The sequence below is a fragment of the Charadrius vociferus genome, unplaced genomic scaffold, assembly GCF_000708025.1.
Source record: "Charadrius vociferus isolate BGI_N301 unplaced genomic scaffold, ASM70802v2 scaffold270, whole genome shotgun sequence".
Lineage (NCBI taxonomy): Eukaryota > Metazoa > Chordata > Aves > Charadriiformes > Charadriidae > Charadrius > Charadrius vociferus.
The window spans coordinates 119266-143708 of NW_009646411.1; the positions used below are offsets into that span (position 1 = coordinate 119266).

The window sequence follows — 24443 nt, forward strand, 5'->3', positions numbered from 1 at the left end:
GTGAGCCCCGTCGCCGTGGCCTGGAGTCGCTCCGGCTGCGGCTGGGAGCTGGCAGCATCCCACCTCCCTACCTCCAGTATAGGACCGTGTGGCTGCTGCAGCCTCCTTCAAAACGTGAGTGAGAGTACGGAGCCGATGAAATGTAATTGTTGACTTGCCCGTTAACGTGGACAGCAAGTGTCTGAACAGCTGAGGGGCGTAGGGCTGACTGGTGTGGAAAGACGGAGACGATCGAGCGAGATCTGATCGAGTGTAGGGGTGAACACTCAAAAATAGTTAACTGCTTTTAGCTCATTTTTGGTGCCGCCCCCTGCACTCTGAACACATACTGTAGTCACTCTACAGTGCAGCCATCAGCTACCTCACGCCAGTGGCGAATATGAACACTGTGTTCACTGAACTGCATTTCTCTCTAAAAGCCATCTTTAAACTACCATCCAGTAAGTGAAACAAACTTTCCTGGGGCTTTGGGTCACAAAAACTGTAAGGGTTAGTCTTCTTGCACGATGATGGTAGCGTAGAAGGTGCTAATCTTAATTAAGAGCCTTGGCCTTTGCAGGTATTGCTGCCTTACGGTTGCTCTAAGGTAGCAAATACTTGGGCTTTAAAGGGTAGCTTCAGCTCTTGGAACTTTATTTTGATTTTTTTTTTTTTTTTCCCTCTCAGCCTGGGCGGGAATTGCTTACTTGTCAGAGTATGACCTTCAAAAATAGATTTGCTAGTAATTAGAGCCTGCTTCAGCCAGCGCAGCTGTTCTTCAACGCAGAAACTAAGCAGCCGTAGGAAGGTGCTGAATGCAGGCTGGCAGCCCCTGCTGAGAGCTTGGTGCTTCAGTTTGGGCTTGTATACTGCACTACAGCAGATAAATGGGAGTACGAGGGCTAACCTGCTCAGAGCCTAAGTGAGTATCTTACCACATATATGTGCCTCAAACAAAATAAAGCCAAACACTGCAATATTTATCTGCTATCACTACTTAGGGTTTAGCGTATTCACCTAATACTTGCTCTGAATTAAACTGAAATTGTTAAACGGGGGTACTTAAATGTACATAGATTGCTTTAATAAAACTATTTGTATACCAAATGTCAGTATAGACATTCCACTAATGGTCACTTTTCTTTTTCCTTAAAAATGTAGACCAGAGCTATCTGAATAGCATTAAATTAGTTCTCTCATTTTTACAACTTCTAAGCTATAGTATCTAAAATCAATTTTATTCCTAAGAGCAGCATCAAATTAAACAACTCTTAGACAAGGTGGAGCTGTGAACTAGCAGGTAAAGCATAAGGATTCTCCAGGGAGCACTTGTGAAAGAACTTGACCTGAAGAGTACAGAAGTGTATTCCCATTAAGTAATTTTATCTGTTTTCCAGCAATAGTGGGTCATGGTATCACAGACTGGGAAGCTGCTTCTGTCTCTCCTGCTATGCTGTCTGTCACATTCTAGGATTTTATACAAAAGCTAGCTAATTATGCTATTTTCTTTTGACTTTCTGTGCATATTCCACAATTGTGAATATTTCAAAACTTAATTAAAAAAACTGCCCCTTGATGAAGAATATTAACATCAAGTACCATAGTGGTTTAAGGAGTTACCCATCCATCGGAGGAAAACCAGGCATACTTCCTTCTGTCTAGATAGAGAAAGCTGGGTTTCCAGTTACTAGGTGTACTCTTAACTTGTTTTGGTAGAGGACTGGGGTTTGATTAAGGACTAGAGGATATTCCACGTATTCCAACTATTAGGCAAAAGTCACTTTCAGATCCTTAAAAATATATAGGGCTTGTTAAAAAAAAAAAAAAAAAAGGGCAAGTTTTCCCCTTTGCTAATAATTACATCATTGGTATTTATCATTAAAACTTCCGGACAGATCCTAACTCCCAGACGTGACCAAAGCCCTTCAGATAGCAATAAAAAGCAATTATTTCCACACACACATACACCAACCCCCCCCCCCCCCCCCCAGATAAGAAACTGTGTCATACTGGGTGCATCTCAGCTGTTTCCCAGTTAATTCCTTTAAGACTATTCTGTCTCTCTAGAGCCTCATGACAAGGATTTTATAGGCTAATGATCACAGTTAATTACTATAATTTTCAAATGCCATTTTATAGACTACAAATTAAAAACTAAGAAAAAAACCCTACTTGTGACTGACTGACTGAACCAAGAGAACAGCAGTTAAGCATCTATGCTTTGATCTCGGTAAATAAGATAGGTCATCAGGACTTAAGCCTGTCTTTAGTAAATTTGACTATGAGAAGTCAGATACAATAGCTGCTGTGGGTCACTGTGTTGTTGCAGTAGCTTTGTCAGCTATAAAACTACATTGCCACATTATCTTGAGGACTATAACCTGAAATTCAAGGTGGGGGGAAGGAAGCCTGGTAGTGATATTTTTCATTATATCCTATACTTTTAATGTGGGACTTACCTGAGAGCTGGCTTTAGAAGATGTGCTTACGTGACAAAATTTTCATTGAGGCTTTAGGTATTAAAGGAGCCTTTTCATAACCTGGTGACTGGAGATGATGAATATGAATGATTTATGGGGAAAAGAGAAACTCATGGTTGGTGAGCAGCTTTATTATGAAATGTGAGAAATGGGAATATCCCCGCCTCCTTATTTCCCTCCCTTAGTAAAACTAGGAAACAATGTTCTAAAGAAAAAGATATGTAAAAAATGTTAAGATGAAAGTGATCAGCTATCAAGACTTGCACTTCAGCATTTGAATGCACCAGACTCTACTGAACACCCATTATCTTTAAGCAAGGCATCCTACAGCCATTGTAAAACATACGCATCCCTACTAATCAAGCTACTGAACTTCTTTCTTCCTCAATGTCCTGGTCTGAGATTAAAAAAAAAGCAATTTTCAGTAATTTTGCATTTCAGTTAAGTTTCTTCTAACTGACTGCACTCTCTGAAATTAACTTCTAGCAGTGGTAACGTCTGCTGTTCATAGTTAATACCAAAGGATGGTATGCAGAGAAGCTCCTGCTTATACTTACTGCTGTAACAACCAAGGCCAGGTAGCCTTTTTATGTACCAAGTTGGAGGGTGGGCAGTGGAAAAGCACAGAGGGGTCCCACCTGCGGGGAGGAGCGGACAGGACAAGTGACCCAAAACTGACCAACAGGGAGTTCCATCCCATCTGCCTCATGCTCAGTATAAAAGCTGAGGGATCAAAGGGTCAGCCCTCTTTCTTCAGTGGCCGGCGTCCGAGGAGGACTCTCCGGTCTTCTGCCTTTGATCCCGGTCTGTGTGTTCCCGAATGCAGTTCTTGAATCCAGTTCCCATCTGCCACCAAGTCCAGTCCTAGTGCTGGCCAGTGGCAAGATTGTCATCCTGAGAGCTCGATACTGGTTTTGTATATATTTAATTATTTTCTTATTAATATTATTAACTTTTCTTTTTATTGCTAATATTTCATTGTAACAGCTTTATTTTTTTTCCAACCCATAAGTCCACTCTACCTTCCCCTTCTGGGGAAGGGAGAGGGTCTAATAGAGAGCATCTGCCAGCCCAGCCTAAACCTTGACACCCAATTTCTATAAACAGATGCAGTTTTGAAGAAAAATATTTGACTCACCCAGGTGAAGCATGGAATGACAGTATTTGTCATGATGTCTATTTTGCTAGCAGTCCAGGTTATAACTCATGCTATGTCTATGACAACTTTTTCTAAATGGTGTTCCACCTTTTTCTCTTTCAGGATGGTAAACTAGCAAGCAGCGGTGTTTTCCCGTGTTTTGGAATTTTAACGTCAGCACCACGTGTAATCTGTAGACAGCTGTGGCTAAAGGTGAAAATGCAAGTTCTCTATGCACGATAAACCAAAAAACTAGGAATCAGCTATTCGTATTTTAAACGGTTGAGATTTCGGGAGGTAGTTCTGTTGCTCCATCTGATACACAAGTTTGCCTAAAGACAACCCTCTTTGTAGTAATAGGTGAGTAAAGAATCACACACTGTGTTGATTTTTTGTTAATTTTTGCGCAAATTACATTCTGTATTCATACAAAAACAACGTAACTCTTTGACAAACTGTACATATAGAAACAAGTTTCTGCCTGGAGGTGAACTGAAATCTGTGGAGGTGCTCCATGTCTCACAACACTTAAAAAAAATTCCAGCTCTTCACAAAACAAAGTAGGTAAAAGAAGGTGAGGAAAACAGGGGTGGAGAGGGCAAAACAGAAAGCTAGCTACAGTATTGCAGCTAGCAGCAGTTGATTCATCTAGGAAAAGACCCTTATTAGGAACTAATGCACATTCAGTTATCCCAGTTAAGAATCCAGGTTTGTGGTGTTGCAGGGTTACTTTATGAGTCCAGAGTAGCTGTCTATTTAAATAATGTCCAGCAAGGACTGGGTGTGACCCAGTCAAAGCCTCTTCTATCGGCCTCTTCCACCACCCCTAGATGCTCCTCTTCTTGATTGACCAGAGTTCATGTTATTTCCTCTTCCCCAATTGCTTCCGCTCCTTCCACCTCGAGAAGGGTTATTGCCTCCTGCAGGGCCTCCGCCAAAAGCCTCATCCCTGTGGAATCCATCGTGATGGTCTCCATCTAAAGAACTAGACCTCCCAGATTTTGGTGCTCTCTGTGAAGGTCCTGAATTTCCTCGTCCTAAAAATGAAGCACAATCAGTTACTGATGTTGAAGTCTAAGCTGTGCTTCTTCTCAGACATACCCTGTATTTACGTAGTTCTTCTGTGGTATAATCATTCACAGACCAAATGTAGTTGAGACCTGTAATTTTATGCCTCCTCCCTCTATGATTTTTCTTACATAGATTTAGTGTCTCCATTACAGTCCAGAAGATGGACAGCAACGAAGCAATTCCTTGAGAATTAAAGGAGATTATATCTGATGCAGTCAGCAATCACTTAAATAAAGTAAGTTAGAACAGTGATAGTCATGGTGTCCTCAAAACCACCAGGCGTACCTCATTCTTAGGCTTTACCACCATCTGTGGTTCTCTGTATATTTTTATTGCAAAATACTTTTTTTTTCCTAAACAAAGACATTGCACAGATGGATCAGTTGAGGTTGGTGGTGAAGACAGTGAGTAACATTACTGGTTTGTTCCATTTTTTGCTAGAAATAATGGAAAAATGCTCTATTTGACTATTAACCGGAACGTAAACTACATGAGCTCTTAGTGCCAGGAACAGGATTTTCTACTTCTCACAGATCTTTTTAGTACTAACATTAAAAAAACCCCAAAGTCATTAGCTAAAAATAACAAGTAATATTTTGGAGAAAAAAAAAAAAGAACAAACAACCCCAAAACACAACGGTAACAGTGCTTTATGGACATGTGCTACAGCTAAATGAGGACATTTTTGCTCCACTTTAGCAAGAGTGATTTTTTTTTTTTTATTGACTCTACTGGGTTCTGTGTAAAATAGAGACCAAATTGTTCCACAGTTTATAATCCATGACGTTTTAATCTTCAAATGACTTTACCAATACAACTGAAGGTGGCACAGCCCATTTATGAAAAAGTACTGTTCATGTTTTGCTTATCAGGCTTTTTGCCATTGTTCTAAACTCTATTTGGTACAGCAATGAGTTGTCTAGGCACAAGCAGTGTGGTAAGTAACAATTATTTTGACTACAATAAAGAATCTGATAGAGTTATCACAAATTATTACTGAAGCTAGAGAAGGAATCCTTACAGATTTGATAAGATGCTGGCTAAATGAGAAACAAAATACAGTTTTGAAAGGACAAATATTGATGCAGAGGGAGTTTACCAGCAGAGTTCTATTAAAAACATCTGTTAAGGAATGATAAAACCTGCTGTTAATACAACACTGGAAATATAATCCATGCAGAGGAGGACAGGCATACAGTTAAAAATAAATGATCTTCGGGACAACAATAAGAGAACCAGAATGAAATTCAGTGGCATCAAAGACAAAGTTGTGCAGTAGGGGTCTAACAGCAAAAAATTCAACTATAGGCTGGCAGCTCAGCGTCTGGAAGCAACTGAGAAGGATCTCTGTCACTGATCACTACCTAACAGCAGGTAGTCAAGTATGAGGACATTAAAAAAAAAAAAAAAAGACAACATTAAAAAAAGACAATGGCAATCCTGAGATTTATAAGAAGAAAAAGATGCAAGGCTAATAGGATGACTGTGGGAATGGCATACACAGTAATAGGCTCTGAACCAGCTATTAACTCCAAAAGAACATATTCTGTGGGTTACAGTAGCGAGTTGCATGGCAGTGCCATGTGACTGTTTAGTAGTTACTTCAAGAGGGAAATACAACATCGGGAGCTATTAGGAGAAAACAGAACAAAACCAAGTGAACTGTAGAAATCCATGGTTAAACCACATCTTAAATAGTGTGTGCAATTCCTAGTTACCCTGTTTATTTACAAAAGAATAAATTAAAATGGAAAATAGTATATACACAGTAATAAGGATAGTAGAAGATGGAGAACAACTAGACAGATCAGAGCTGTGACTTGGAGAAGAGCTAGTTCAGGTTGGAAATGGTAGTTTGATGCAATCAGAGGTGGCATTCACAGATAATAGGGATCAACTTTCAACTGTTCTAACTAAAACATGAGACATCTAATAAAATTAGTGAACGATATGTTTAAAACAAGGATCAACTTTCAACTGTTCTAAAACATGAGACATCTAACAAAATTAGTGAACGATATGTTTAAAACAAGAGAAAAACATTAATTTTTTTTTTAAAACATAGTCTACTGAAATTAAGTTTTAGAGCTCTGTCCATGGATGTTGTGGATGTCAGAAGTTTATATGATTCTTAAAGCAATTAGAGAAGCATGCAAAAGGTAACTGTCAAAAGCTGTTAAATATAAAAATAATATTTCAGTAAGTCACTGAACTACAGATCTTCATAGAGAGCATCTCAGGGGCATATCACTACAGACTTACAGTGTTTTTAACACTCTTCCCTTAGTACCTGCTACTGGCTATTGTTGAAAACTTGTGGTCTGATCACAGATGGCCATGCTTACACACTTACAAGTAGAGAACTCGTAAGGAAAGACTTAAAAAAAAAAGTCAGGGTTCATTAAGTTGAACAGAATGAAGGTTGAGAAAGGAAAGATGTTCGAGTTAAAGGATGCTAGCACAAGCATGAATATTGACAAATAACTATTCTGAAAACTAGAGGGGAAAAAAAGCTCTTATTAAAGAGTTTTCCAACTGGAGTAACAGGGAGCCAAAAACTAACTGCTTTTGAACAGGGCAATAAAGAAGAGGATTATATGATGCTGGAGAGAAGACTTGGATTTGACGTCCTGGAAAATCCCTCTATTCGTATGTTCCTTTAAGACTGGTCTTCAGCTTCGCAGCTGGTAAGATCAAATATTTAACCAGCTCAGCTTTATCCCCTCTGAACAGATAAGGAATTCTGGATAAGCCTGCTATTGAAAAACGTGCCAGTGTTACATAAGGTTTTCAATACAAGGGGCTTTTTACCTTTGCCCCTCTCCTCTGGAGGTCCACCTGGAGCATCCATTTCTCTGTGGTCAGAGGTCCCTGGTCCATCATGCCAGGGACGTTTACGTGGTGGCAACGAGGCCATATCCATGCCCTGGAGCGAAGAAGAACGTTCTCTGTTAGCTGGAGAATGCCCGTCATGAGGAGGGTGATCTGGACGAGGACCTGAGCATGAAGAAAAAAAACCCAGGATAATAAGTAATGTTCATCTGATCATTATTCCTTATTTCTGGAGGCAGTCATAAATTTACATACTTTCCACACTATTTGTCACACAATTTTAAGCTTCCCCCTGCATCCCAGTGGGCAAACAGACAGACATTAGATGAACAAGTTTTAAGAAATCTAAAGGGAAAACAGGTTTAAAGGGTGAGGGGAAAGAAAGAAGTGACAGATGTAAAGTGGGTTGTTTTCAGTATAAAATATTTTCATATATTTTAGAGCCAATCACATCTTTCTTTATTCATGTGTTTTTCCGTGACATTCTAAAACTCAGTTTTGCCCTGTACGGGGTTGCCATTAGTAACACAAAAGCAAACACCACTAAGCTGTCAGACGTTGTAGTTGGAAACATTTTTGCAAACAATAGAGAAGATGCCATCCAAGAGAAGGATTACTATCGGCGTTAATAGATGTCTCAAAAAACCCCATGAGATATGGGTCAGTCATCCACAGGTGACAACAACAGGCAGTTCTGGGCCGTACAAGAATTCAACCTAAGACTTTGAGGCCCCAGTCATTTTTTGTTCAGTGAGACAGTTGCAGTTACAGCCAGTTAAGATTCTGCATAGTTTTTTTTCTTCCCCTAAATTTGTAAGTCCAAAGAACTACGTTTTGCTTTACTCATGCTAAAAGACTGGTAACAAGCATATGAGGTACATGAAAAAAAGAGGTGATTTTTTAAAAAATTTGTTTTGTAAGTGGTTATATTGTAGAAGTCTAATCTATTATCTAAAACAAACCTCACCAATTTTTTTACCTGGTTCTCTGTTTCCATCCCAGGATTCTGGTTTCCGCCCTCCTTCAAAGCGTGGAAATTCATCTGGAGTAGGAAGCAAACCCTTCCGGCCTCCTGAGCAGTAAGAGATGGAGGGGACAGGAGTGAGAAGAGACATTGTATTCATGAAAATACCGTAACTTGCCCAGGAAAAGTCTTTGCTTCCTTATCCTTGCATTTCAGTGTGGAAGAATGTTCCCCTCACCTCTAATCGCACCACGACCTCGCCCCCGAACACCATGGTCCCTTCCTCTTGAGTTTTCATCTGGAGAGTCAAAAGCGTCATCTGGCCCAAAATCTTCAGGGCCAGGAAAGCCATCTCTCCCCCTGGGTCCCCGGCCCTCGTGTCTCGAGGGTCCTCCTCTTCTGAAGCTACAAGAAAGAACATGGTACAAAAGTGGTTTTTAGGCAGCATTTAGATTGCAAAACTTGAGTCAGCTTCAGTTTAATAATCAACTCATTTATTAACTATTTTACTTAATACTGTAGCACATATAGTTACTAGAATGGGATTTGTAGGTGGAGAAGTGCTCATTTTCTGCCTTTGAGCACCCAATTTATTCATTTTTATAGTTTTCCCTCATATTTCCTTCTGTTGATCGTGTTGGTTTTTCATACAAGAAAAATATTGTCAAATATACTGCGTTCATTTAATGAAAAGTGGGGGAAAACCAATCAGTGAATAGTGATAGATTTAAGGTAAGGAAAAACTGTAAGTGAATTTCCCTTAACCGTGGTCTTACTTTCCCCTTCCCTTTTAGTGATAAAAACAAACTGAAAAAATAGCAGCAACGAGAGTCATGGCTATAACAACACACTCCAGCATCTCATTCCTATCGATTTGGGATGCTTTTGCTAGAATATTCTCTCTTTCGTTACATGCTTCTAAGTTTACAATTTTAGCAAATGAATCTAGACCGCACTTGGCTGTGTAGGGATGATGGCTGAACAGCGTGCACAGCGCCATTCTACAACCTGAAGAACAGTTCAGCCCACTGCAACAATGAAGAATTTTGCTTTGCAAAATGTAGTTACGACACTAAAGGTGATAATTTCCTTCCAGTAAGTACCATGGCATCTTCAGTAATTTGTATGATTGGGTTCTGCCTCTCATCTTAAATGAGCATAGCTCCTCCAGTATCACACACTGGGGTTTGAGCCGAGATCGTCAGAGAGAAGAATGGTTCTTAATGAACTGTCAGTGCCATTTCAGGTAAGCCGACAGATGGCTGCATGAGTACTAGTAGTTTTGGTTTTTACATCACCAGTTTAAACACTTGGAGTGCTTGTCAAAGCGCATACATGTTCTGTGTATTACTGCCACTCCAAAGGTGCGCGCCAGCACCGGCTGTTGGGGTTGTCTCAGTCTACAGCCCAGTTTCTGTGCAAGCACAGGCGAGATGTTTAGGTGGTGCAGGCACACTGGTGCAGGCGCCCTCACGGTCCCACCCCACGCTGCTCCTGTCCCCCCTCAGCGACGGCACAGGTGATGCGGAGCACGCTGTGCCCATTCACACTGATGCCCCCCAACCTCCCCCTCTCTTCCCAGTTCCGCACTGGCCAAACCGTAACCACCGTAATACTCGGATGGTGTTGGCTTCGTGCAACATCCCCTTCCCCAGCTCATTAACGACACAGTGCATCCTATTACAAGCAAAACTTTAGATACTTTTATTTAGAATTTTAACAACATTAACCTTTTAATTACAAATTTAAATATTTTAACAGTAGTCATAACACAATACAATATTTTTAAACTTTTACATTTTGTTTAATTAAAAACAATAGGTCTGTCTCCACCTCCCAGAAAACAAACACAATACAGAGAGGAGGCTGCTGTGCCCGTATAGGTACAACAGCGGCGGAGGGAGTGCTGTGTATGGACAATGAACCATTTCACATTAACCTGGATGATTTGGGAAAACAAACTGGACAGTTTCAGGTACAAATGGTTCAAGTAACCACATCGCAATATCGTTTAGCCTTGAAACAGCACAGTCCTCTAGATGTTCTTTAGAGGGCCCCCCATTTTAATACTGACATGGTGCGATTCTGCTTGGCTTGTAAATCGCCAAGATCTGCAACACGAGGTCCTACGGCTAGCAGGAATAGGGCCTTGCCTTTTGTTTCCAGGCAACGTTACGGACACAGTTTAGTTTTGAAATCTATCATACCTATGCCTGACATAGCCACAGCTCCTAACATTGTGTCATGTATATCTTTTTTCACTTTTTCAGACCGGCCACATGTAAAAACCCTGCCTTGCATAGGGCTCAGTTCCTGTTTTGACTGCTCTCAGATCTTCTTCCTTGAGGCCTAGGACCTTAACGTACAGAACTACACACTGTGCGGATTAGCAGGCAGGAAGAGGCAGGTCTCTGCGGTAGAAGCATCATGTTGATATGCACAGGTAGAGTAAGAACAGGACAGGGATGAAAAGGATGGGAAATTAGAGAGAAACACACGCACACACACTTCCCTCTCATGCTTGATCAAACCAGCTACAATCTAAATTCCAAGCCAAGTCAGCTAAACGAGGGGTTGGGATTCTTGAGTTCACCTCAGCATCTGCAGTAAATGGCACCTAGTTCACCTTCATCCAACGGAATTCATTAAGCTTGCAAGCACAATAAGCCTTTTATAGCCCTGTGCCAACTGCTTTTAAACCAAACTCTCTGTACAAACACTTGTACTCTGACAAATAGACCCTTCTGAGTTCAGAAGTCAGATTTACCGGTCAAAAGGTTCTTGGACTCTCTTCCTGAAGCCTTTTTAAAAATCAGGATCGTCATAAAATATTTTCCAGTCCCTAAGCATTTCCAATATATGATCTGAAAATCTCTACTGAGCTTCTAAAAGCATTGTCTGCTGTATCTTTTAGAGTTCTATAACGCAGACCATTCAGCTTGGATTCTCTCTATTTTTACTGTTTAAAAATGGCTTTAATGGTTACCTTCTTTTAGTTACTGTTCATTTCTTTTCATACTCTTCACACAAAAGGAAGGTACATCTTTACAGAGCTAGGTAGAAAATAGCTAAAAGAAGAGCTGTATAGATGCAAAGTAAAAGGAATGTAAGAAAATTATTAAAAAGGCAACTAAAACACACAAGATTCACATTATGTGGAGACCACAATATATTTGTACATGTACACGTTCTTATACATATAGAGTTGGTGGTCAGTGAGAGGCTTAGACCTTGGAGGCCAAATTTAACTCATTTAAACTCGCATAAATCTGGAGCAATTTCGATGACAATTAATCTTGCCGACTTAGCGTAATTCCTCCACATTTACATTGGTAACTAGAAGCAAATTCATCCCTTTGTGATTTATTTGGAAATTGTAAGCAATGACATGGACATTGCTGTAAATTAGATTTTTGAGTTCTTCGCGTGATATTAAGAAATAAGTCAGAAAGAGAAATAAAATTTCTACAAGCAAAAACATGAGAAAATAGTCTCAACAGTCCAAGAGATGCTGTAGCTCTGCCCCTTATATTTGATAGTAGGATCACTGTTCCTGCTCCTTACAAGTATATTACATCTCATTCTACAGTCTCTACAGTCATGCTGTAGTTTGTGACTGGAGACAGTCTCAAAATCCACTTCTAGTGTTCAAAAGTTTGTCACTTTAACCTTCAAGTTTCCTCTCAATTTTCATCAAAACGGTCTCAAATCTTCATCCTGTGTCACTGGATCTTCTCTACAAATTTCCTCCCTTCTCTTTACTTACTGTTTAAAGACACGGAAGCTGCTGTGTACAATGACCATTTTTCAAGTTTTCTTCTATTACTGAATGATTTTTATGGACTCTATACTCAGGTATATTAGAGTTTTCATTTCCTTATTGGTTTCCAGTTTATAAATCTGAAACAGATAGACTCCTTAATGAAAAGGAAACCAGGAAGAAAGAGTTCCCTCCATTTACCCTTTAACCCAAAGAAAGATGAGTAGATTTATTCTTACCTCTCATCTCGTCTTCCTCGGAACCGTGCATCCTCAGGATCCCGTGGATATCTATCATCTGAAGGTCTCCGTCCTTCCCAAGCACCAGGAGGCCCACGGTTTGAACCCCCTCCTTCGAACTCCCTGTGATCAGGAGGAAAGGGAGGCCCAGGTCCACCTCGTCTCCATTTTTCGTCTTGCAACGGTGGGCCTCCTCTCCCCTCAAATTCCCGTAGTCGATGGCCAAATCTCTTATCTGGATGGAAGTCGTCACGGAAGTCATCTGGTCGATCAAAGTCATCATGGAAATCTGGGTGAGGTCCTCGTCTATCTGGCATGCCCCTGCTGTCTCTACCATCACCCCACTCCTGGCCACCTCGAAACAACCCTCTCTCAGGCCCATGATCAGGACCACCACTGTTCTGGTCGTGCCTTCTATCTGAGAGAGGGCCCATGTGATGGTTTGGTGGACCACGGGAGTCACCTTGAGGGAAAAAATCATAGCAGATTTCTGTAACATTTTCTAAAAATGCTCTAGGATGCTCTAATTCATACAGTTCTATAAAGCGTACACCATAAATTTCACATTAAATAATTTTTTGGGCAAAACTTTTCCTCTGTGTTCCAGCCCCAGTCTACAGAACCTTTCCTCTCAGCCAAGGCCCTGTGCTCTCCTGTAGCCTCCTCTGTCTAGAGGCACTGCACTGGAACAGCCTCTTTCAGGAGCGCTACTCGCAGAAGAACAGATAACATAATTAATTACCTTTATTAAGACCAGGTCCTTGGTTGTGAGGGCCAAGACGACCTTGTCCTCCCTGCTGCCCCAGTCCTGGTATCAGTGGTGGAGGACCTGGGTTCTGTCCGTCCTACGAGCATACAATAAGAAAAGCCATGTGAATTGCAACGTGTGACTACTTTTGCTTTTAAGCATTTTGTAAGGGGGCAAGCCAGTTTTCTTTATGTAAAGACTGCATCTTCACAGGTCTTAAGATAGAAACAGCTGATATTCCAATGGTTTCAGCCTAATTTTTCAGACATTCACATCAGTAATGCTTTTCAGTCACTGTCTGAGAAACACATAATTTTATAGGAAACTTAGCAGTTCGAGGACTAATATTTTACCCGTAACAACCAAAGATGATAAAGCTCATATTCTAGCTGCCTGTTAGAGAAGATGAGGAAACTGAGGAAATTTGTTTTAAAATATATCAGGTGCTGATTTATATGCAGTTAAAGAGCTGCATAGACCAAAGACTTCTTTGGAAATGAACACAAAAATGAAACAATGCAAAAAATAAAAAACTTTGAAGAATGTTGGGACAGGGGGAACAATAGGGCCATAAAATAACCTCTCCTATGGTCCTTTGGAAACTGTTACCTCGGAAAGACATGAGCTTCATTTTTAACATGCTGGCAAAGTTTGTTTTTCTTAATTCTAATTCTAGGATCAAAAGAAAGTACTAATACTTGGCTGAGCACCAAGAGACAAGTTGTTAATGGGTTATTAAGCAATGACAGGGCTAAAGGCAGAAGCTGCAGTCACCTGCTTTTCTCAAGCAGACACAGTGGAGTGGGTAGAGGTTTGTGTAAGTTTTATGATCCAGAAGAAAAAATAAAGTATATATATGTCTTTTGTTATTTTCTCTCTTTTTTTTTTGTGAGTTTTAAAGGGTAAAATAATGTTCTTTAAATTCAGCTACTGTCACAGACACATGCAAGATTTCTACAGGTACCACATTTACACTGGACTCACTACGATAACATTGGTTGGGAAACAATGAGGTTGAACTGTCCAATTCTGCCTTTAAACAGCCCTTAACAGCCTTTAAACATCAAAGCCCAGACGTAAAGTCATCATTTGGGGTTTGTACTTGACTGGAACTAAAAGGGGGCATGTACATAATTTACATAATTTACACTGTCGCAATGAGATCCAACAATAAAAATGTATCCCTGTGAACAAGACAGAGTTGAAACTTGCAAGAAAGCTATACAAAAACTTTTTATGTTGACATCACCAAAAAAAAAAAAAATTCATCCCCCCAAAACCCATACCAGAAAACCCTAAACATGTAATATTTTTTTCCTAGACATGTCTAATATGTGAGATTTAGACTTGGCCTTCATGTTGGCTTGTAAAAAAAACAACCTCCAGCCTGCAAGTAGTTTGTTCATACTTAAAAAACTATATTCCATCACTGTCATTGTACTCAAATTACACTGCTTAATCTCTCCGTGAATCAAAGTTAAATAATTTTCATGCTCTACGTTTATTGTTGAGAAACACTACCTTTTTTTTTTTTCTGGTTGCAGAGAAGCAATAAGTTCATTTGTGTATTTTTCCCATCATATCTTGAAATACTGGTTTGAAATTAAACATTTATATTCAACTGCAATATAGGTGATAAACACAAAAAAGCACACAAGTATATACTACAAACATTGCATTTGCATCAAGTAATTTTGTAAGGACTTTGAATAAAAAAAAAAAAAAAAAGAGAAAAAGGAAAGGCTTGGTCCAATGCATATTAAAAAAAAAACCCCAAAAGTACTTTCCTAGTGACTGAACATTAACTTGAGTCCAGAACAAATAAATTCCCTGACTAGGAAACATCCAGCTATCGCAGTGCTTCTGCCATTCTTGACCAAAACCTTGCTGGAGTTCCGTGATTTCTCATATATATTTAGCACATGCTTACTTACAATAAACTTTATTGAACTTCTTAATTTTATGCCACTAGTGTTTAATCAAAGCAGCATTTTTTAGCACTCACTAAAGGAGTTTCCTTAGCACCTAGCAAAAACCTGTATTCCAACCAAACAAATCAGGCTTTGGCAAGACAGGAAGACAGACCCATAACTGCATTTTCACATGCCTTTCATTTCAAAACACATCCTGGGCCCCAAACTGGGCTGGAAACTGAAAAACAAATAGGTCCATCCCAGGAGGAGATGGGGTACTAAAAGCTGAATGAGATGAAATTCAGCACATCTATCTAAATGGAATGTGAGAAGATCAAATCTAAATTAGCAATAGCAAAAGAGCTCTATGAAGTACCACTGCTGACTTGGGAATATTCTATTTATCCATCTGCATTTTAATATCAACATGCCTATCTCCAGAAGAAGACTTTGACAATCGCATCTCAGGCAATTTCCTTCTCATAAACAGTTCTCTATTCCGTTTCACGTTTGCAGAAGGCAGCAGATCCCACGCTCAGGAAGAGATGTACATCCTGCCCACACACTCTGCAGAGAGCCTCTGCTTTCCAACGTATAGCAGATGCAGGTAACAGCGGTGATTTATATGGAGATTAGCCTTTCCAAATACTTAAAAACGTTCAGTATCAATGTCATCAGCCCTTGACAAAGCAGATATATATTCATACCCTCCTGCTACTGAAAAGGAAGGCAACTGATTTGTTCAAGTTTACAGAAGACAAATGTCAAATTCAGAACAAAAAACAAGCTAAAGCCTATTGTTTAAAAGAATCACAGATAGGGCCTTTTAAAAGAGGACCTATAGGAACTACTATTATATTCAAGTTACAAAGAAGCAGACAGGAGCAAAACCTGACATTGCAAACTTTAAAATCTGTTCATTTTTAAAAGACATTACCATACTAAAGCTGCACAAGGAAGGAAAAATAGCCCAAAATACCTCTCTTCATCTATTTTTAATACCTATAAAATACTTCAAGATAGCAGTATTCATTGAAAATAATGGGCCACCTGCCAAAAGCAGCTTACGGAATTCTGACCAGAGTGTCAACAGCAGGGTCAGACAAGGACAGCCCTACACATGGACGTAGACACGCACAAGCCTTTAGACACACACAAGCTTGGTAATTATTCTCAAAGCAGAAAAGTTAGTCTCCCTGGGATAGCAACGAGAAACACTATGCTAGTTCAGTTAGACAGCTGTGGAACCAACAACTCGGCAATAGTGTCACACTAACAGACTTCTGGAGGGAATTATTGCTGATTCGTAAGGAAAAAATATTCAAACAAACCCACAATTTGCAGACTATTCTGCCTCAATCTGAAAGGGGATCACTGAGCTAAAGCTCATTTCAGTATGTCATCGCTCACTGTGACTGGCACTGGACTAGACACCAAGGACTACATGGATTCCTGTCTGAAGCTCTAACTAGAAACTATTGAGTGCAAGTCTAAAAGAGTTAATGCCGTTTAAAAAAAAAAAAAACCTACACATTTTTTAAAATTGAGTAAGTAGATTTTTTTTTCCAAACATCCCCTTTAAAATTCACCTCAAAGCTGAAGACAATCAAGAGAAATTTTATGTACAGAATCAGTGCCATACAAATAGGAACTTGTAAGAGCTAATAAATACAGACCGCTCTGCGTTATCTGTGGTAGATCAGAAGACGGAATAAGCCCGTTACAAAAGATGTGGAAGAGGGCAGAGCAGGTTGCAGCTGGTACTGAACCAGACTTAATCAAAACCTGACTTGATTCCTGCAGAATTAATTGGTGTGTCTATAAGTGATACTCTGCGGTACCCCAGGTCAGCTAAGAGCAAGTATATTGCTGAGCTGGTGAACCCTCCTGGAGCTGGGCGCCAAGGCAGCATGGCACAGGGACATCTCACGGGCAGCGCAGGGGTCAGCACACATCCAGACCACGCTCAGCAGTCCCAGCTCAGTGTCGCCCTGGGCTGGTCCTACACAAACCGCTCTGATACCTCTGCTCCCTCTTGCGCTTCTCGGCGAATGGTGCAGTAATAAGTCAACGGTGTTCAATGCCAATCTCTTATCTTGTGTTCCAGAAAGTACACAGGTGGCTAAATGATTTCTGTGCCAAGGCAGGAATCAGGGTAGCTGTGTTCCTGTGCGCTTGGTTTGAACCGGAAAGTTCAACCAGACTTAAGCTGATTCTGGGTGTGTCAGCATCTATGGTAAATTCACCCCATAGTTTGGATTAACTGCTCTGGGACAACTGAGAGTTGGCAGTAACTTGCTTTAATTAATACAAGAGTTTTCTTACGTTCAGTTTGCTTAAATTCAACTTTTATTGGTGCTTACCTACTCCCTGGGAAATTCCCCACTTAAGACAGTTCAGTGTCTTTAAATTAAAAACCCTGGAGTTTCTCTTAAGGCTACATATTTTCATAACAGACTGACTTCTGTACCAGTATTTCCAATAATCCCTTTTCTACAGTCACCTCTGCTGTTTCCACACTACAGAGCTCTTTTTGTTATCATTTAAGTTCTCCCGAGGCCTCAGTCCTGCGAGTACACCCAACCTCCAGCCTCTCAGCTCTTGTTTTGCATTTCTACTGCGTGATGTTATCATTCCTACATTCTTAACACTCTTCTTGTTATACAGACCGACACATACCTGATTAAACGGGGGACGAGGCCCATCACCCAACAGAGGTGTTTTCTGCTGCTGGAAAGGCAGAGGGCCCTGGGAAGGGTGCGGCCCCCTCGAAGGGTTCGGTTGTCCCTGAGGTCCTTGCATGTTTCCTTGAGGCCCTACTAAAGAGCCTTGTGGAGGTCCCTGCTGGCCTTGTGGACCTGGTGGCCCACGCAATTCTTGTGGCGGTCCTAACATTGTACCTTGAGGCGGGGGTCCCTGGAGGCCCCTCATCTCCTGGGGACCATGTCCTAGTAAACCACTTTGCATATGAGGACCTCTCATTTCTTGCGGATGACCCATCATCATCCCTTGTGGAGTAGGTCCCTGGTTATCTCTGGGTCCTGGTGGACCCTGCATCCCTCTTGGATTAAGTCCCATCAAAGGCCCTTGAGATATAGGACCCTGCATCCCTTGAGATCCTGGAGCTCCTTGCATGCCATGAGGAAGAGGTCCTTGCATTCCTCGGGGACCGGGTGGCCCTTGCATTCCTTGACCACCAGGGGGACCTTGAGGACCCAAGTGACTTTGTGGGCCAGGCGGACCCTGTGGTCCTAAGTGAGTCTGGGACCCAGGTAGACCCTGTGGTCCTAAGTGGCCTTGGGGGCCAGCATTACCCTGTGGACCCGGAGGCCCCATTGGCCCATGAGGGCCAGGATGTCTCTGCATTCCTTGATGTCCATGTAAATCCTGAGGCCGTGGCATTCCTTGTGGAGGCCCCTGGGGGCCTGGAGGTCCTTGTGGTCCCATGAATCCTTGTGGACCTGCACCTCCTTGATGTAATGGAGGACCCTGAGGTCCCATTTGTCCTTGGGATCCCGGAGGTCTGAACTGTCCTTGTGGACCTGGAGGTCCCATCTGAGGCATATTCATTGGCATCTGCTGAGGTGGAAGGGGCTGCTGAAATCCTTGAGGCATCTGTGACATTGGGCCTTGCCCTGGAAAAGGCTGGGGTCCGTGCAGTGAGCCTCCTGGAGGTGGTGGCTGCACTTGCTCAGCTTGCTTTTGTGCAAGTCTCTCAATCTTCAATTGCTGTCCAAAAAAGAGATCCAGAAAACCAACTAAGCACATAAGTATCTAAGACAACTGAAAATCAGAAGCAATCATTTAACTTTTCAGGAGTTTAAAAAGATATAGTGCTTTTCTCTTAATTAATAGAAATATAACTAAAGAGATCCATAGATCAATATTAATTAATTGAACTGTGGGGGCCTCATTGAAGGTTTCATAGCATCATGCTTTAAGTCCAATATCCTGTTCAATTAGATGTTTGTTTTGAAAAAAGGTGAAAACAGTACTGCACATTTTAGTGTTGAGGTCCAAATATATCCCATAGAGCACTAAACCAAATTTGCTAATAACTGTCTTCACATACATACCTCCAAGAGTTGTGGGTTTGTGTACTGAAGTGCTGCCATTTCCTGTTCAATCTCCGCCTGCGTCTTCTTTTTCTCCTCCAGCTTAATATCTTCCTTTCTATCATTCAATGGCTCGGGTGGGGGAGGCAAAGGAACTTTGTTCTGCATCCATGCCTATAAAGAATAGTAAACACAAGATGAATTCAGTGGAACAACGTGTATGCAATATATTGCTGCATTGAGAAAGGATACGCTAGAACACTGTGTAGCATGGATATTCAGAAACTAAAAACAATGCTGAATAAAAACTTTTTTATCTTATAACATCCTATTTTCCGGGCACAGATAAAACATATAAGGGATTTAACCACGTATTTTATGTTTAAATAGTAAACAAACTAAATACTGTGGTATTATTTTGTACTGGGTGTTGATATAAAAGAACAGATACCAGAAATGCCAAACATTTCAACAGCCACACACTTTTTGAAGTTGGGAAAATAAGAAGTTGTTCTCCTGTTGGCTGTGTGTCAGGTACTTACCTGCTGAAACTGTGCTGGTATTGGTTTTGCATAGGGCACTTTTTTCTGTGGCACCTTCTTTTGGTCCTTTTGCATTACCTCCTCCATTCCCCAATCCAGTCCAGGGATTCTCATTTCAATATCATTGGACTCATCTTTCCCTTTAGCACCAGGGAGACAAACAGTCAGAGCAATGCAGGTTTACAGAGAAATCCTGTTACTCTCTTTACAACTTATTTAGCAAAAGAGACTAAGAGGTTTTCAACTCTTCCTTCTTCCCATGGGAAATGCACGCAATACAGAACTTTAGGAAAAAAAGCATCTGTGCTACCAAAATATATGAAAGGAACAAAAGAGAAGTCACACAGTATCTGGATGGCTCAGGAAAATGCTTTCCCATAGCTACTACTTACCCATCTGCTCTTGCTCCATGGCTATTTTCAATTGTTCAGGTATTCCCATCCCAGGAATAACTGCCAGGCTGTTGGGTTCCAGATCATCTAGAGAAAAACAATAAATATTTATACCTGGAACATTTTTATTTGCATTGTCATTTTATCCCTTTGGATTCTCACATGCTTTTACCATTGGCATCATTACGTATATCACAAATGGTGGGTCACTTTTTAATTCCACACATGAATTACAGGCTATTAAAAGAACTGCAAATTCAGGTTCATAAACACACCCCAAAAGGTCAGAAATTATGTCCTTTCAGGAAAGTTACATTTGGAGTAGAAGCTCAGAAAAGGAAATAACAACCCATACCCATTCCCATTTTTGTTACAAAAATCTATATATTTTAAAACTTTGATTGGATTAAAATGCTGCATTTTAATTAAAATTCCCAAACACAAAAGAGCGAATAATAAAAAAAATCCCCCCAAAAAAAGATGCAACCCCAGAGACAAAAAGATTGCTGAGGCATGCCATGGAGCTGGGCAATCCTGAGCAGCCTAAAATTACCAAGATATATCCTTAAGAGGGGGTAAAGTTTTAAGATTTTAGTCAAGTTCAATAGTTTGAAAGATTTTCCTGCTGTAGTGCAGGACCGTGGGAAGTCTTGAAGTCACATGAAGTTTTTGGGAAGAAAAGTAAACTGCAGAGATTGCCAGAGGGAGAGCCAAACCTCCTTCCTGTGATCGACAGACCAGGTCTTACCTCCCGGAGCTGCGGAAACAAAAGAAAACTCATTGTTGGAATGGCGATCGCTGGTAACACGGAGCATGAAACCATCCTCGTAAAAAAATACCTTCGTCTAGGTAGTCAGCGATGCTATAATACTGTTTCATCATCTTACCCAGAAGCTGCACTCTAGTGTCAGCTAACGACCTAGGCTTGTTCTTGACCCCAACCCTCTTTCTTCCATATTGAGTGAAATTGCCGTACCATATTCCACACCATCCTCTGACATCCCTGGCAGCAGATTCAAGTTGTAACGATCTCGCATTTTATCTCCAGGCCGATTTCTAGTCCAAAACTTGCTGTCAAAAGGAAAATAAGTGATCTCAATAAAGGGTCAAGAGTATTAACTACTTTCAATTTAATTAGTTCTTTAATTTTTAGCGTGCTATCTTCATTACATAAGGATTCAACTCTTACTAAATCAAGTTCAGCGCTAGATCTGAACCTCAGGTGTGAGGTTCAAACCAAAAATAAAAAAAACAACAGTTATCATATTTAATTATATAGTTACAATCCAGAAGACGCTTCAAGGTGTAAGGGGTATGAGTACAAGGCATCAACATCAGATCCTGAATAGACATTTCTAGTCCATTCCCAAAACTTTTCCCTCAATTGAAATATATCCTTCGTATACAACTACACTTGCCATTACACACATCCACACACAAAAAAATTTACTCCATTTATAAAATGCTCCATGTTTACAGCATGTTCAAGCTAAAAGCACAAACTATATGCCTCCAAACGTGTTTCCAATGTGAAAAGACAGACACGACCAGAAGATGATCTGCAGGAAAAAATGCCACGGAGAGAATATTTCTTCAGCAAGAAACTACAACAATTATTTTTAAAAAATTTCTTCAGGAGATTTCAAAGCTCACACAAACCCCAAATCCTGGTATATTTTAAGGCTTCCTTAGATGAAGGACAAGAGGCTAGACTCTACCTTTTAATGTAAAATGTCGGTGCCTTCCCGTTTAGGTAAATTGGTCTCTCTGCTTTGCCCATCGGCTATGTATCAGAATCATCCCAGTCTATTTTTTGTTCACTGGTGCCCCACACCTTTCTAGTTTCTAACTCTACATACAATCCCTTAGATCTTTTCTTTAAATACTTGAAAATACCTGGTGTGATCGTTTGAGCCCGAACAGAGAATGTGTCCAAGGGGATGCCATGCCAGACTCCAGATCATCCCCTCATGGGCCATTTCCATTCCACCAACCTCCTTCTCAACCCTGATGCATCAAAAAAAAAAAAAAATCAAACCAAAAAAACCCCAGTCACAACATAGGTGAATATCTGCTACAGATGCAATAAAAAACTTTTGCTATTCAGTTGTTCCTCTTCCTTTATCCCATATTTTACTAAACTTAAGCCTCTGTTATTTTTCTGTTTGGTGAACTGATCATTCCCGATTGTTCTTAACTGGGACATCCTTCTTAACAGAGGATCCAACAACATAGAGATTTTTAACTGTACATTTAGAAACAAAATAATTACAACATCTCAGAACAAGCTCTAAGAAACTAGGAGTTTCAACCATCCATCACCCTCTCAACAGAAGACTTTTCTGTGCAAGCGGTTGTATCCTTTACAATACATCTGCACAGGAAAACTTATTAATAAATGAAGCATATTCATAAACTTCCTCAGGTATAGAGAAAAACTATACCATAAACGTGCATGTTAAATACAGGTTCAAAGGTGAAAAGTGTATTTTGTGTTTAGTATAATAACAGCTTGCACATCTGACCAACATCTTTCCAATGTGCTGATGAAACTGCCACATACCCAACGTGCCAGAACAACAAAGAGCCATCAGATCCTCCACTGGCGAACAGCCCTTCATGAACAGGGTGCCAAGCCACAGCTGAAATACAAAGTAAGCCACAATCAGAAAGTATAAGGCTAGGATTTTCTAATGAAGGGAAATCAGGACCTCAAAAAACTTTAATTTGTAATCCACACATATTAATAATAATCCACATAATATAACAAATTCTGACCTGTGGCCTCCTTCTTATGACCCCTGAAGACCTGAAGTTCTTCTTTCAGATTACGAATGTCAAAGAGCTTACAGAGATGGTCACGAGAAGCTGTTAGTAGCCAGTTGCCATTCAGATTCAGTTTCACCTCCATCACTGTGTTTTTATGAGCATGTCTGGAAGCAGAGAAAGACAGACTGTTTTGCCCAGATACTGATTTCTCAGACACAAATAAAAATGTGGTAATTTACCAGTCCCAAACATTCAGGCCAATATCAAAGCAGTTCAGGCTACTAAACCAGAACGCTGTGGCTTTCTGTGCAAAGGCCCTATGCCTTAATCGTGTTCTTTCGTACTTCAGAGCAACTGGTACTGCTCTCTGAGACAGCAGTCAGTCACCATGCACGCTTCTTATGCGGCATAATAAACTTCTCATCAACCACGTGAAACATCTCATTTGTGTTTCCATATCTCAATGCTGTCTTCCAAATGAGAACTGTGTGACTAGGAGGTCTATGCAGAAGGTCAAAGTAAATTTAAATAAGGAATAATAAAGTCACATTTTTCCAAGTATAGACTTGACTTCATCTAACCTCTAGATTTTCTGGCATAGCTAAAGCACTAGCTTTCTATTTGAAGCAATTGTGTACGGCTGAAAAGATGTGGGGCAAAAAGCTAAGAAGGGAATTAAAATTATTTTATGAAGTTATCTTATATTTGAGCAAATCAAAGTCTGTGGGCAACAACTTACAGTGTGGCAAGGCTCTGGCCAGTCTTGGGATCCCAGAACTTGATGGGCTGTTGGCTATCTTTACTTCCTGATACAACTAATCCCTTTGTTGGATGCCAGTCAACACATTTCACATCTGCTCCATGTCCTGTTAAGATGACAAAAATGGCTCATTTTGAGATTTCACACTGAAAAGACTGAAAAATTAAAGGGTGCACACCTTACAACTGTAACGTAAAACTGAATGAAAAACATCACAGAGCACAGGTCACAAAACATAAAAATCAAACTAAATAAGAACTCTTCTGAGTTAGTTAGGTTGCATTCCTTCCCACTGATCACCGGGAGCATCTTCTCCTCAGACTACGCCCTCAAACCAAGCTCACTTCACCAATGTGAAAATTCTCTAAGAAGTTCCTGCTCAAACTGGTACTTTTCTTTAGGCTTTGGCCCTATACAATATGGCACAATATTTTAAACGTAACATTGATGAAGCATTTGTGTGGCGGTGGTAAGGGAAATAACACTGTGACACTTTGCTTTCCATGAAATATTGTAGAAATGAAAGGCAAATACATATTTGTTCCTATCCTATCAGTATGACCCTTTTGCTCTCCTGTCAGAAAATAAGCAAAGAAATTAAATTATTGATCTGAAAGCTACTCATATGATGAAAAGAAATCTTATGAGATGTAACCTCTTATCAGAGGGATTCAGGTTTTTCTGACACTCAAGAGTTAGGCGAGAAAAAAACCTCGTGATATCATTTCATTTTAAACAGACTGACTGATCTTGACAGATAATCAGTGCTGCTCAGGTGATCTAAAATCTGTCAAGAAGAAA

At 40.4% G+C, this 24443-nt stretch overlaps 1 protein-coding gene across 3 annotated transcripts in view; it reads right to left on the reverse strand.

The window, feature by feature from the left end:
* Positions 1-3987: 3987 nt before the first annotated feature.
* WDR33 (WD repeat domain 33) overlaps positions 3988-24443 on the reverse strand; it is a 53452-nt gene continuing 32996 nt past the window's right edge. The window contains exons 7-22 of one of the 3 annotated variants that reach the window (XM_009880381.1): positions 23622-23748; positions 22892-23046; positions 22677-22755; positions 22010-22120; positions 21090-21184; positions 20862-20870; positions 20114-20200; positions 19722-19861; positions 19201-19353; positions 17804-18853; positions 13206-13308; positions 12464-12725; positions 8703-8869; positions 8480-8572; positions 7480-7665; positions 3988-4634 (exon numbers count right to left, since the gene is read on the reverse strand). In XM_009880381.1, coding sequence (XP_009878683.1) covers positions 4402-4634; positions 7480-7665; positions 8480-8572; positions 8703-8869; positions 12464-12725; positions 13206-13308; positions 17804-18853; positions 19201-19353; positions 19722-19861; positions 20114-20200; positions 20862-20870; positions 21090-21184; positions 22010-22120; positions 22677-22755; positions 22892-23046; positions 23622-23748 — 3050 coding nt within the window. In that variant the 3' untranslated portion in view covers positions 3988-4401. Of the gene's footprint in view, positions 4635-7479; positions 7666-8467; positions 8573-8702; positions 8870-12463; positions 12927-13205; positions 13309-17803; positions 18854-19200; positions 19354-19721; positions 19862-20113; positions 20201-20861; positions 20871-21089; positions 21185-22009; positions 22121-22676; positions 22756-22891; positions 23047-23621; positions 23749-24443 lie in introns of all 3 variants that reach the window. The other 2 variants (XM_009880373.1, XM_009880365.1) reach the window with 2 other exon arrangements.